At 43.6% G+C, this 14,393-nt stretch overlaps 1 protein-coding gene across 1 annotated transcript in view; it reads right to left on the bottom strand.

The window, feature by feature from the left end:
- LOC149459816 (rac GTPase-activating protein 1-like) overlaps positions 1-12,442 on the bottom strand; it is a 102,782-nt gene extending 90,340 nt beyond the window's left edge. Inside the window, exons 1-3 of the mRNA XM_089680600.1 lie at positions 12,358-12,442; positions 8,578-8,780; positions 976-1,100 (exon numbers count right to left, since the gene is read on the bottom strand). Of these exons, the coding sequence (XP_089536726.1) occupies positions 976-1,100; positions 8,578-8,780; positions 12,358-12,442 (413 nt within the window). The remainder of the gene's footprint in view (positions 1-975; positions 1,101-8,577; positions 8,781-12,357) is intronic.
- Between the last annotated feature and the right edge of the window lie 1,951 nt (positions 12,443-14,393).

Genomic DNA, 14,393 nt, shown 5'->3' with positions numbered 1-14,393 from the left:
TCTGGCTCCCTCTCTAGTGGTCAGTTTCAAGCCACACCCAAGTTACAGAGATTTATGACCTGGTCAAAAGGTATAGGACGTGAAGGAGTCAATATTGAGCACCAATGAGGTCTGTGCTTGCACTCAGCGGAACTCCATTCTGTTACTGGGAGTGAGGTAACGGGTACACTGGACTGGTGGAGGGGGTGCAGGCTCTGCTTGTCCCTCCTAATGCAACATCTACTAAGAAATATGCATTTAGTGACATAGGACTGAACTTTTTCAGATTAATTCTGTATTTTCACTGCAAGCAGTGAAGGCTCATCTCTAAGTGGGGGAACTGCCTTAATATTGGATTTTTCACACGACCAGTCTGCACCTAGTCCTAGGCATTGATGAGTGAGCAGAGCGAGATGACCCAACCCACAAATGCTTTGAGATTAAAAGAAAGAAAACGAAAAAAAAAAAAAAAGTCTGGCCTTTAAAACCACTTTAAGCCATGATTACGACCTTACGGGCCCAAACACTAACATCTTGGCCATGTGTGTATCTTTCTGCCTTTTATGACCAAAAACGTTTGATTGGATCTTCAGCCAAGTTCCAGTTATTCAGCTGTGGTGGATCACTTGTGGGCTGGTTATACTGGTGTTCTTCGAGAAGGATGAAGAGCTAGAGTACATTCGCGATCTGTTTGGTATAAGGGGAGGGGAGCCAGAGTGTGATGATAGGAGTCAGAAGACTGTAGAATGTGGTGTGGCCACCATAGCAAACTATAAGTACATATGTATTAGAAAAAGATATTTGGATCTTTGGTGCCACATTTGAACTCAATATCAATATTCGTGCAAACAATCAAGAAAACAAGCCCTTGTGCCAATCTGAAGAGTTGGGCACTAGTGTAAAATATGCTCTAAAAATATCAGATAAAAATTTGGGCATTATACAAAAAAAACTGTTTACTTCTAATGTGAACTTCACACGTGAAAAACGTCATACCTGCTGCCAGCTCCATGTGTGGCGGTCTTCTGTCCACCAAAAAACGCCAACACAGAGTCACTCAGGGGGGCCGCTGTCTGGCCTTCGCTTTGTATGAGCTCTCCAATCAGTTGCATCTGACGCTCCTATTGAAATACACATATTTGAAAGTTATATTTAATTGTGGTACCAGTTTAAGAAATTCTATAAACCATTCAGTATCCTTTTCAAATACATACACATTTTTACCCATTGAGCCATCTCAAATCCAGTGAGCTCTTTGTAAAAAACTAACATTTTTCTCCATTTTGGAGAAGTTCAAGCTAAATTCTAGGAATTCAGCCACTTTGTAGAAAGTGCAGGCACACTATGAGTTAAGTCCAAGCAGGTGGATGACATCTCCTGAATGTATCTCTACTATTTATATCTGACAATGAATGCTCTGTCAGATCCATAAACCTAACAATCAGGGATATGAAAGAGCAGGGAGAGACACACAGAGCAGCTATGTCCCGCCCCTCCCCTCTGCTGACCATTCAGAGAAGCCTTTGTATTTTATGAATGAGTTCACCTTATACAAAGGCTTCCGTGATTGAGCAGGAGGAGAAGAGGGGCAGGTATAGCAGCTGCATGGACTCCTGAATGACATCTCCTGAATGTATCTCTACTATTTATATCTGACAATGAATGCTCTGTCAGATCCATAAACCTAACAATCAGGGATATGAAAGAGCAGGGAGAGACACACAGAGCAGCTATGCCCTGCCCCTCCCCTCTGCTGACCATTCAGAGAAGCCTTTGTATTTTATGAATGAGTTCACCTTATACAAAGGCTTCCGTGATTGGGCAGGAGGAGAAGAGGGGCAGGTATAGCAGCTGCATGGACTCTAATGTTGAAGATGCTTAGACCTGAAGCATCAGCGTCCGGTTCCCGGAAATATAGTGATAGCCATCTTCCAGAATGCAATAAAACTGTCAGATGTAAATAATAGCGATAAGCCCATGCACCTCCTTGGAATATATAGTGTCACTTTTTACAAAAGTAGCGGAGTTCCTAGAATTCAGCTTTAAGGGAGTGTTAAAACCGGTCAAGGTTTGTTTTGCCATCTGCATCCCGTTGGGGAGATTTCCCTTTACTTCTGGTCCTATATCCAAAACAGGAAGTGAGAGGAAATCCCTTTAAAGTGAAGGGATCCCTGGTTGTCACCAGAACTAGTGTCCCCATTGAAAAGATTTCCTGTTCTGGTGACAACCCAATATTTGGGATTTTCTTTTTTTTGTGATAAACAGGACAAAAGAGGGTGAAACTCCTTAACAGTGGCACGGACTGCAATAAAAACCAGACAGGGTTTCTAATCCCTCTCCACTCTATTCAAAACTTAAAAGCAGCCTTTAGTTATATTTTAATTTCCCATTTTCCCCTGCCTTCTGCACTGAAATCCTAACCAATCATATCAGTCCTGATTGGGTTCTTCTATAAACTACAAAACAGCTCCTCCCTGATGTGAAGAAGAGGAGGGGTGGTCTATAGTCTTAAAAAGAAAATGCAATGTTTCAGAACCACCAAGGGTCTTCTTATCAGGCAAGGTGAAACTACTTTGGTAATTTTGTTATGTTCTGAAATCCTTGTTTTGAGCCATTGTTTTTTTTATTGCAAATATAGTCTACAAAGAAAACATGCTGTACTGTGGATTACCTGCGAGACTGGGAACCAGTACTCTGGCCCTATGGCCTTTGAAATGTAGCAGTAATCCTCTGATACAATGAAGCTGGCTACTCGATAACATCCATTAGAACAGATCTTTGTTGGCTACATAGCAGGATACAGCAGTAACATGCTAACGCGTTTTGGCCAAAGCCTTACTCATGGCAATGCCGAAATGCGTAAGAATGTTACTGCTGTATCCTGCTATGTAGCCAATAAAGAATTGTTGCATTGAATGTTACTGAGTAAGTGGCTTCATTGTTTCAGTTTTATTGCATATACAGTCAGGTCCATAAATATTGGGACATCGACACAATTCTAACATTTTTGGCTCTAAACACCACCACAATGGATTTGAAATGAAACGAACAAGATGTGCTTTAACTGCAGACTGTCAGCTTTAATTTGAAGGTATTTACATCCAAATCAGGTGAACGGTGTAGGAATTACAACAGTTTGCATATGTGCCTCCCACTTGTTAAGGGACCAAAAGTAATGGGACAATTGGCTTCTCAGCTGTTCCATGGCCAGGTGTGTGTTATTCCCTCATTATCCCAATTATCGCAGATAAAAGGTCCAGAGTTCATTTCAAGTGTGCTATTTGCATTTGGAATCTGTTGCTGTCAACTCTCAAGATGAGATCCAAAGAGCTGTCACTATCAGTGAAGCAAGCCATCATTAGGCTGAAAAAACAAAACAAACCCATCAGAGAGATAGCAAAAACATTAGGTGTGGCCAAAACAACTGTTTGGAACATTCTTAAAAAGAAGGAACGCACCGGTGAGCTCAGCAACACCAAAAGACCCGGAAGACCACAGAAAACAACTGTGGTGGATGGCCGAAGAATTCTTTCCCTGGTGAAGAAAACACCCTTCACAACAGTTGGCCAGATCAAGAACACTCTCCAGGAGGTAGGTGTATGTGTGTCAAAGTCAACAATCAAGAGAAGACTTCACCAGAGTGAATACAGAGGGTTCACCACAAGATGGAAACCATTGGTGAGCCTCAAAAACAGGAAGGCCAGATTAGAGTTTGCCAAACGACATCTAAAAAAGCCTTCAAAGTTCTGGAACAACATCCTATGGACAGATGAGACCAAGATCAACTTGTACCAGAGTGATGGGAAGAGAAGAGTATGGAGAAGGAAAGGAACTGCTCATGATCCTAAGCATACCACCTCATCAGTGAAGCATGGTGGTGGTAGTGTCATGGCGTGGGCATGTATGGCTGCCAATGGAACTGGTTCTCTTGTATTTATTGATGATGTGACTGCTGACAAAAGCAGCAGGATGAATTCTGAAGTGTTTCGGGAATATTATCTGCTCATATTCAGCCAAATGCTTCACAACTCATTGGACGCTTCACAGTGCAGATGGACAATGACCCAAAGCATACTGCAAAAGCAACCAAAGAGTTTTTTAAGGGAAAGAAGTGGAATGTTATGCAATGGCCAAGTCAATCACCTGACCTGAATCCGATTGAGCATGCATTTCACTTGCTGAAGACAAAACTGAAGGGAAAATGCCCCAAGAACAAGCAGGAACTGAAGACAGTTGCAGTAGAGGCCTGGCAGAGCATCACCAGGGATGAAACCCAGCGTCTGGTGATGTCTACGCGTTCCAGACTTCAGGCTGTAATTGACTGCAAAGGATTTGCAACCAAGTATTAAAAAGTGAAAGTTTGATTTATGATTATTATTCTGTCCCATTACTTTTGGTCCCTTAACAAGTGGGAGGCACATATGCAAACTGTTGTAATTCCTACACCATTCACCTGATTTGGATGTAAATACCCTCAAATTAAAGCCGACAGTCTGCAGTTAAACCACATCTTGTTCGTTTCATTTCAAATCCATTGTGGTGGTGTATAGAGCCAAAAATGTTAGAATTGTGTAGATGTCCAAATATTTATGGACCTGACTGTATACAGGAGAGCAGCAGTATTAACTCATTGCATACAAATTACACTTCCAGCATGGTAGCGCTGTACACAAGTATTTACCACAAGTCATTACACTATACGGTGAACAGGTCCTTACTCTTCTTTCATCAAGCAAATTTACACATACAAAACTCCATCAACAGACTTGCATGGAAGATATTCTCTCCATGTGACCGCTTTTGCTTTCAGTGATTATTCAACAATACACAGACAGCCACTAGTGGGAGGTTCTGCAAATCTCCATATAAAATATACTTCCAAAAAAACACGACTCGGCAAGCAAGGAGAGATAAAACATCACACCAAAAGTTACTCTCAGGTAACCTTTTAAAAAATAAATTTAAAATAATTACTCATTAAAAATATATAATGGTTTCATTTAAAAACCAACCCGTCACATTAATGTGAAACATTTCCCATTAATGCTAGACTCAGAATAATTGTGGACTTGCACTGTACAGCGACTATCACAACTCATGAGAAATGTTGGCCGTCACTGAACTTCTGCTTCCTCACAATTCTAATTTAAAATGTTGTTGCTCAGGGGTGTTACAAATGCAAGCTCTTGATCCATTTGAAAGCCCTGGAGTGTTTTTGCAATGATGAAAATTGGATGGGATGACGACGACATGGCAATGGGATGACATCAGTGGCCTCCCAAGCAGGTGCGGGGGGTGCGCGCCGTACCGGGTGACCCTCTCCACGAAAAGGAAAGTTTTAAAGCTAGCCGACTATCCCTGCAAGATGGATCGGATCTGCAAATTGAGCATAATAGATCGGAGTCTGATCCATTATGCTCCCCAATCCGCAGATCTGATCTATCTTGCGGGGATCGTTGGCTTGCTTTAAAAAAACCTTTCTTTTCATGGAGCTCGTGGACAGATCTGTTAACCCCATATAGGTTGCAAGCCGACGATCCCCACAGGATGGATCGGATCTGCAGATTGGGGAGCATAATGGATCAGACTCCGATCCATTATGTTCAATCCGCAGATCCGATTCATCCTGCGGGGATCGTCGGAGGGGTGACACCAAGTGTTACCGCACCAGGTGACACCAACCCTAGGGACGCCCCTGGATGACATCACTTCATTTACTGTCCATACCTGTGAATATACCTTAACTCAAGAACACTAACGCAGCAACCACATGCACGGACTTGTAAGCTGAAATATATTTATTTATTTCAGGTACTTGTATAGCGTCATCAATTTACGCAGCGCTTTTACACATACACACACATATATATATATATATATATATATATATATATATCCCAATCAGTCCCTAACCCTACAATCTAAGGTCCCCAACTCACATTCATACATACACATACTAGAGCCAATTTTGACAGCATCCAATTAACCTACCAGCATGTCTTTGGAGTGTGGGAGGAAACCGGAGTACCCAGAGGAAACCCACGCTGGCACTGGGAGAACATGCAAACTCCAGGCAGGTAGTGCTGTGGATGGGATTCGAACTAACAATCCTAGTTGGAAGTGCTAACCATTTTTGTTCTTGGGTTTAAAGGACCCTATGGCCAGAGTATATGCTTGGACACAGTAGGATCCTGTCTGCATAACTGACCGCACTTTAATGACTGTAGCACCCCTAACTTGAACCCATGTTTGGCCAATACTGGAAAAATATGTTCACTTATCTGTTGGGATTTACAAGGTATATTTTATTCCTGCTGCTGTCTTTACTTTTAGAAGTGTTTTAGGTTGGCTGATAAGGGGGCCTTAGATAGAAAGAGGGTTTCACAGTTTGCTTCTCCCTGATATTCTGGAGGAGGCACAGTTCTATGTTTGCTGCTTAGAGGTTCCCTGTTTACTAGTTAGAGGTCTCTCTTTCCCCTTTAAAGCATGGTAAAAATACATCTGGCTCCGGAAGATGGGCAAGTTGTAGTGAGAGGGCTTCTAAAAGAAAGCAGGTGCAGAGTTCCTGTTCTGGCCACCATCGAAGTGCCTGGGGCATTTTGCGGAAAAGATTTAATGATTCCAGATAACAGCCTTCTCCGGCTGGGGAACTCTGTGGAAACCCTTTCCTTAGTGGGCTATGCATAGGGAGAGTCAAGAACAAACTGAAGATGGGCAAGAGTTGGCCACCATTGTTTGACAATGGATACTGCCACGTGAATTAACAACTGTAATGTTGCACTTCAGTAAAGAAAAGCAAGGAAACTGAGGAATTGGACTTTACTTTTCTTGGTCTGTGACCTTCATTTTGTGAAGTATGTACCAATTTCAGCCAAGGATATCTTCCTGAGCCCAAGACCCCCACAGCTTCAGGGGCCAGGTTTGTAATAGGGCTCTGAGGACTGTTGGTGCTTGTTATGGGAGTGTGGGTCCAAGCCATCTTTATGGAGGCTTAACGCCTTCTACTGGTGCCCAGTGCTGGTGCTTCCCCTGGGAGTGTGGGTCCTCACTAGCCTGATGGAGGCCTGATACCCAACAGTGGTGTCCAGTGCTGGTGCTTCCTATGGGTTGGTGGGTCCTCGCTAGCTTGATGGAGGCCTGATGCCTGCTACTGGTGCTTCCTCTAGGAGTATGGATCCACGCTAGCCCGATGAATGCCTGAAGCCTGCTACTGGTGCCCCTTATGGGAGTAAGGATCTACCCTAGCCTGATGACTGCTAGCTTGATTGAGACCTAAAGCTCACAGATGTCCAGTGCTGGTGCTTCTTATGGGAGGGTGGGTCCATGCTAGCCTTATGGAGGTCTGAAGCTTGCTACTGGTGCTTCTTATAGGCGTATGGATTCACTCTAGCCTGGAGTCATGAAGCTTGCAAGTGGTGCTCAAAGAAAGTATGCAAGTCCTGCTTCCAGCTGCCCTTTCCTACAAGGTTCATTTAAAGCCCATTTTAGGGCAAGTCTGATTTCTGACGCTCACTCACCTCATCTTAGGTAGGTGTATCCTATCTATAGTCCAATGCCTACTGAGTCCCCCACAAAAAGCCTTTTTTCCCCATATTCACTTCCAAAAAATGAAAAAGTTTTAGATATAAGTGTCTCGCCTGAGCAAAGAGAAGATAATCCGTTGAGCTCACAAATCTTCCTTAAGTACAGTATCAGGAAATGGGTTTTAAAGTGTTATCCTCCTAGTACAAAGTCCTATCAACCTTGCACCAAGTCTTCTCTCAAGTCCTCGCCACTTGCTGAAGATGTAAATAAAAGGGTAGGTACCCATCCTATGCATTTTCCATTGTGCTTTAAAGGATTTTCCTTTTAGTTAAAAAGATAGCAGGAGCAGGCATTATGAAATTATCTACCAATATTCCTGAAAATGTAGCTGCATTTCTCCATTACTTCCCCCATCGTATTAAAGCAGTAATAAACCCTCAGTTTAGTTTAACACATTGAGCACAAAAATAAAATAGGCATTCCCCAGTAAACGGTCGCATTTCTTACCCCAGCAGTTTACAACTTCCAATGCTGCTGGCTCCTGCTCTCAGTGCTGCTTCCCTGAACTTTTTTTTTTTTTTTAATAGAACAATAGTTAACAGTGGACAGTGCAATCTATAACTTGGAGATAGGAATGAGGGAGAAGCAGAGGAGTTCCTTGCTATCCTAGGCTATGGCCCTGTGTGTTTCTACTGGTGCACACAGTGTAGGGAGACACATGTCTGATCCCTGCATGCAAAAGTAGCTCTATAGGATGTTGCAAGAGAAAGGAGCCACCCTGAAACAGGAAACCTGGGGCAGCAGTCATAGCACCAGTTTAAACTGGAACATATATAAGAATTAAAAGATAAGCAGTTTCAAACTCAGTGATTAAACAACAGGATCGAGCCCCACAAAAAAAGGTATTTTATAATAGAAAAAAAAAATTTGTGTAATGGGGTGGGGAAGGTGTAATTCTAGAAAGTTATTGAAGAGGGTCCACTTTAAAAGGTTGGGTATATGACTTGCTGAATAGGATGCCCTTCAGATTAAAAGATCTGGACTGGGTCTATAACGCCATGAAAAAATTGTTACCACAGTCTGTAGCTCAGTCTCCACTCTCTGGCGCCTCTTCATCTCCACGTCCACCTGGTTTCGGGCGTGTTTCAGCTTCACCTGCAGCGCTGAGCGCTCAATCTCACATCGGAGCAGCATTTCCTGCTTCTCCCTCAGCACCTTCTCCGCATGCTGCCATTTTCTCCTCGATACTTCAAAGCTCTGAGCAACCTGGATGAAGTCTTAAAATAAGCAAAAAGAACATTATAAATGATAATTACTTGGAAAATTCAGCATCCATAGATTGTAATTACATTAGGTTGGCCAAATCTGTCTTTCATATATGTTGTGCCTCCTTAAAACCCAAATGCAAGACACACAGTGGGCAGCACAGCGGCTAAATTGTTCCGCCTGGCAGTACTAGGGTTGCTGGTTTGAATCCCAACCACGGCACTACCTGCCTGGAGTTTGCATGTTCTTGCTTTGCCTGCATGGGTTTCCTTCAGGTACTCTGCTTTCCTCCTGCACTCTGAAGACATGCTGGTAGGTTAATTGGCTCCTGTCTAAAACAAAATTGGCCCATGTATGTATGAATGTGACTTGGGGACCTTAGATTGTATGCCCCTTGAAGGATTAGGGACTGATGTGAATGTACAATATATATATGTAAAGCAATGCGTAAATTGACGGTGCTATATAAGTACCTGAAATAAATTAAAAGGTACAGCTATTTTTTGTTTTTAAATCTAAGCTACACATGGACTGTCTTTTTGAGTTTCAAATGGATAATTCTTTACTGATCCTCTTACTCTATATGGCGAAGAGTTTGTGCACACTTGACTCAGATGGTTGGACATTCCATTCCAAAACTATGTCCATTATTATGCATTGGGTCCCCTTTGCAGCTGTACAGCCTGTACTTTTCTAGGAAGGTTTTCCACATGAATTTGGAGTGTTTTTATGGAAATTTGTGTCCATTCAATGAAAAGGACATCTGACGTCAGGTACTGATGATGGTTGAGAAGACTTTTCTTGTTCCAGTTCATCCCAAAGGTTTTTCAGTTGGGTTTGAGGTCAGGGCTCTCTACCATGGACTAAAGATCCTCCACACCAAACTCATCAAACCATGTCTTTATGGAGCTGGCTTTGAGCACTGGGGTACAGTCATGCTGGAACAGAAGACAGCCCTTCCCAAACTGCTACCACAAGGTTGGAGGAGCACAGTTGCCTAAAGTATATTTGCATGCTGTAATATTAACTGTACTGTTAATACCTGAACTCCGTAATTTGGAGGGGTCTCTACACGCTCTTGGCCATATAGTGCATTACATTTTAACCACAGGTAGTATAGATTAGCCTATTTCAACCAGGGTGCCTTGGCAAAATATTGCACAAAACTTGTATGCAAGCCAGCGGGTGAAACAAGCCTGCCTTTTGGTTACACAAAGCCACAGATTTTCATTGTGCACCGTTACAACCTTCTAGCCACCAGCATCCTGACAACCAATGACATCAGTCGATAAGGAGGATGTCAGGTGCCTTCACGTCATCCTTGTTTAACCCTCTCTGTCAATGTTGGAGTCACATTAGCTCAGTGATGGAGAAAAACTGAGGGAGAAGAGAAACATTGGAATACTAGTCAGTACCAGGGGCGGACTGACAACTCATGGGGCCCTCGAGCAATAGGGGATCATGGGGCCACTGTATCCTTGCCCAAACTCAAAAAAGACTATGAAAAAGGTACCAGGGGCATCTTATGGGGCCTCCTACTGACCCCGGGCCCTCGGGCAGTGCCCGAGTTTCCAAATGGTCAGTCCGCCCCTGGTCAGTACTAGTGTGCAAACGTGTATTTGCTTTGGAAGAATAAATCACCTCCAACAGTGGGTATTCCAAGTGTAAGGATGTTGCTGCATTATATAAAACTATTAGAACAGTTTTTACATTTTAGAATGGAGTACCTCATGACTGTCCACAATTTTAAAGGGTGCCTTGACTGAAAAAAGGTTGAGAAACACTGGCATAGATATCTCAACATACCTGGTTATTACCTACCTTACCACCTGAAGAACAGCATTCAGCAGCAAATAAGGGCTTTATTGCTCTTCACAGTTCCGTCCTAATCTACATCTAAAATTGTGCAGATGCTTACAAGAACTCAGGAACACAAGGATGACCTCATGGGCAAACCACTCCAACTCTACTGTCCAGCCACAGGCTGTACACTACAGTTTATGCTGTATTACTTAATCTACAGGGAGGCAGGGGCGGACTGACCATTTGGCCCGGGGTCAGTAGGGGGCCCCATGAGATGCCCCTGGTACCTTTTTCATAGGCTTTTTTGAGTTTGGGGAAGGATACAGGGGTCCCATGATCCCCTATTGTCAGGGGCCCCATGAGTTGTCAGTCCGCCCCTGCAGGGAGGTCAGACTATCTGAACAGAAGTGCTAGTCACTTGGCAGTTAAAACACTCCCTATTTCTGCATTTCATCTTTGTATTTAACTACCTCCCTTTTGAATGGTCTACTTCTTTATAGATGTAGCACCCACTTAGTTGGGTTGCTAGCTAAGCAAATTTAGTTTTTAGCTCTACTGTTGAGCAGCTTGTGATTATGTATTTAGATTTTGTGCTCCCCTAGGCAACACAAAAATTTTGTGCCCCCCCCCCCCCCCCCAATGAGAGTTCAAAAAGTCTATCCATCTATCTCTCTCCACACAGAATGATTACTCTTACCACCTCCTCCAAGGGCTGCTGATCTCCGGGCAGCAGGAAATGTGGGCAGGGGGTGGTAATAATCATACTGTGTGTGTGCAGTCCCATACAATCTGTGATGCATGGATGACAGGAGAGAGAGCCCAGAGAACACAACACAGCTCACCCCTCAGCCACTTCTCTCCCTGCTCCAGGCGTTCCCCTGGTCCTGGCTCTAAGTGCGGGAAAGGGAAGAAGCTCAGCAGAGAGCAGCCGCTCAGGAACATTAGGGTACCCCCTCCATCCAACCAGGTCTGTCTCTCCCTCCAGCTGCAGAGAGCAGGCGGGATGTAGAGGGGGAGAAACCTCAAACTGGCTTTTAGCTGCTGGAGGGAAAGATACACAGTGCATCCTTCTGCAACTGCCCTTCCCCACCACACCAATCCTCCTGCTGTCTGGGCTACCTACAGGAGCACCGGTGGTACCCCTCTGATAGCAGCCCTGCATGGCTCTGTCCACTGCTGCTTACCAGGGCCCTTCTTCTGGAGGGTGGTATTGCCCCCCTAAAAATTTCCGCCCTAGGCAAATGCCTTCTTTGCCTCGCGGTAGATACTCTCCTGATTTTAGGCTGTTCTGTGTCACACTGGTTGCAGATTTGACTGCTTCCCCCTGCTTTCTGGAGGACTTTGGAATGTAGTGGGCTGAGAGAGTAAAATAAAAAGCCTTAATATTTATGTGGTCTCAACCAATCCCTGTGGGAGGGTGCTCAGTAGGTGGCTAGGAGGGAGCATAAGCAATTTGAGGTCCTGAGCAGATGGGTTTTAGTCCCGGGGAAGTTCCCAGGCTGAAGGGCTGCTGTCATTCTAGGCTGTGCCTCTTCATTTGTTCATCATGGTCCCAGCTGGTTAGATTGGGGGGGGGGGGGGCTCTAATCTACTGAAATTTGATTTAGCCGATTGGGGGGGGGGATTTATCCAGGGATCTGGTCTGGAGAGCCCACAGGAGGCAAGTCTGGCTGATTTCGGAAGGAGGCATTCAAGTATCCAAGGACATTTGTCAGTATAGACCAAGGGAGCTAGAGAGAATGTGGTCTTGGGAGTCTCTATAAATAGTACCAAAAATATATTTACCGTCCTCTACGGCCACGTTAAATTCAATGAGCTTCAGTAAGCGGTCGATGTAAGACTGAAGTGCTTTCTTTCGTGACTCCCCCATCCTGTTCCACAAATAAAATATTAAAAAAGGACACACTACAGTCAGTCATTCCAAGATGCTACACCTTATTAGTGAAAACTTACAAAGTACAGAACCAATGGAGTCCATTGCAGAGAACTAAGAGCAGAGCATAAAAATTATCCTAACCAGGCCTAAATCAGATGTGTGATCTTTTACCGAAAACTGTAAAATTGCTACAAATCTTCACTATACAATTTCCCAACATGATATAAGTCGACTCTCAGTGTGAATTTTCACACAGCAGGCTCAAAGATCCGGAATAAGTGGTTTTGTACAGACAAAGGCCCATGAGGCGATTTTTGATTGCATGATAATACCGTGCCAATTTTTTTTTTTTTTTTTACACGTCTGCAATAGTTTAAATTGGAACTGAAGGCATCCAAGTACATCAAAACATTCCAACAGAGGTCGGTCATACCTGATGTGGCTCTTTTGTGTAAAATCAGGTTTATCATTTACACCCAGCACTGCAAACCGACATACTGTAATGAGTATTGGTAGACAGCTGGTCACTTTGGGGAAAGCAAAGAACATAAATGTGCCTAAATTTACCCAGATTTTTTTTTCTTTTAAATATTTATAGGTTTATTTATACATGTATAGATTTTGCCAACCATGCTAAACAGTGTGGATGCAGGAACCCCCCCTTCAGGGCTATTGCTTGCACCCAGCTGGCACCCGTGGCTGTCAGAATACCTAAAAAGTGACTGCATTTGGTTGGATGTTGAGTTGGGTGGAATCACCCATGGTTTGAATTTCCATCGATTAAGCAGTATTGGGCAAATTTCAAGCCATGATTCCAGGCTTATCTCGATCTAGAAAAGACCGCAGTTCTATTTTTAAATAAAAACTTCAACTCCGAGATCAAGACCCTTACGAAAATCCCAAAAATCCCTAGCTGATTTCTTCTTCCAAATAAAAAAAAAAAATTTAAACACACAACACTTTATCCAGAGCTTTATCTTCACCACTTGATCTTCTCAGTCTTCTGGGTTGAATGATGGCCAGTGTCATTAAACCCATTTCTTGCAAACCCAGGCTTGTTATCGACCTGCCCGGGGGGTGCATCCTCATGCAGTCTAGGCCCTCAGTACTTATGTACTGCCCCCCACAACCACCATTGACAAAAAGGAAGGACGTATGGTGTCACTGAGTAGCTTAAGAGTGCATGGACTAATGTAGGTTTTTTTTTGGAAGAACACACATTTGTTTGTGAACTCTTTAAAGCTATTCCGGTGACATCATAGGTCCTTCTTTGTCAATGATGGTGGTGGTGGTTGTGGGGGGGGCAGTCTTATTTTAAAAGAGCTACTCCAGACTAGTTCCAAACCTGCTTTGCAACACAGCTATTGCTTGAGGTCTGCCTGCGAAAGCGCCATGCTAAAAGTAGTCAGGTATATTTCATCAAAAACGTACCCCCCATTTGAAGAATTCTTAAAAACAAAAAAAAATTATATATATATATATATATATATATATATATATATATATATATATATATATATATATATATATATATATATATAAAAATTTTATAATATTCCTGGTTGTGCGGGAGTCCTTAATCCTGGACCTGCAAGAGCCACTCAGTCCATAGGTGCTGTAGGCCCAGGCTGCATAAGGATGATCCCCCAGGGAGTGGGTCCATAACAAGCCTGGAGTCATGTACCTGGTTGTAGTGCACGACTTGAAAAGGGAGGCCTCTCTTACAGCTCTGGCTTCGGGGCCACTGGTAGTGAGACCGTGACCGCAAGGGCACGGTGAGGTGTGAGCAACTAATGTGTCCAGAAGACTGCACAGGTAGGTAGCCACTGCTTCGGTGGGAATAAGCCAGATGACTGCCAGTTTGGTGCCTGCTACATCTGACAGCTAGCTGCTGACAGCAGAATGCCAGACCAGACACTTGGCTGGTGATAAGTTGCTGGTGCAG

The sequence above is a fragment of the Staurois parvus genome, unplaced genomic scaffold (assembly GCF_062004578.1).
Source record: "Staurois parvus isolate SC_StPar_1 unplaced genomic scaffold, SC_StPar_1.0 ptg000246l, whole genome shotgun sequence".
Lineage (NCBI taxonomy): Eukaryota > Metazoa > Chordata > Amphibia > Anura > Ranidae > Staurois > Staurois parvus.
This window is presented reverse-complemented; position numbering and strand designations above follow the sequence as displayed.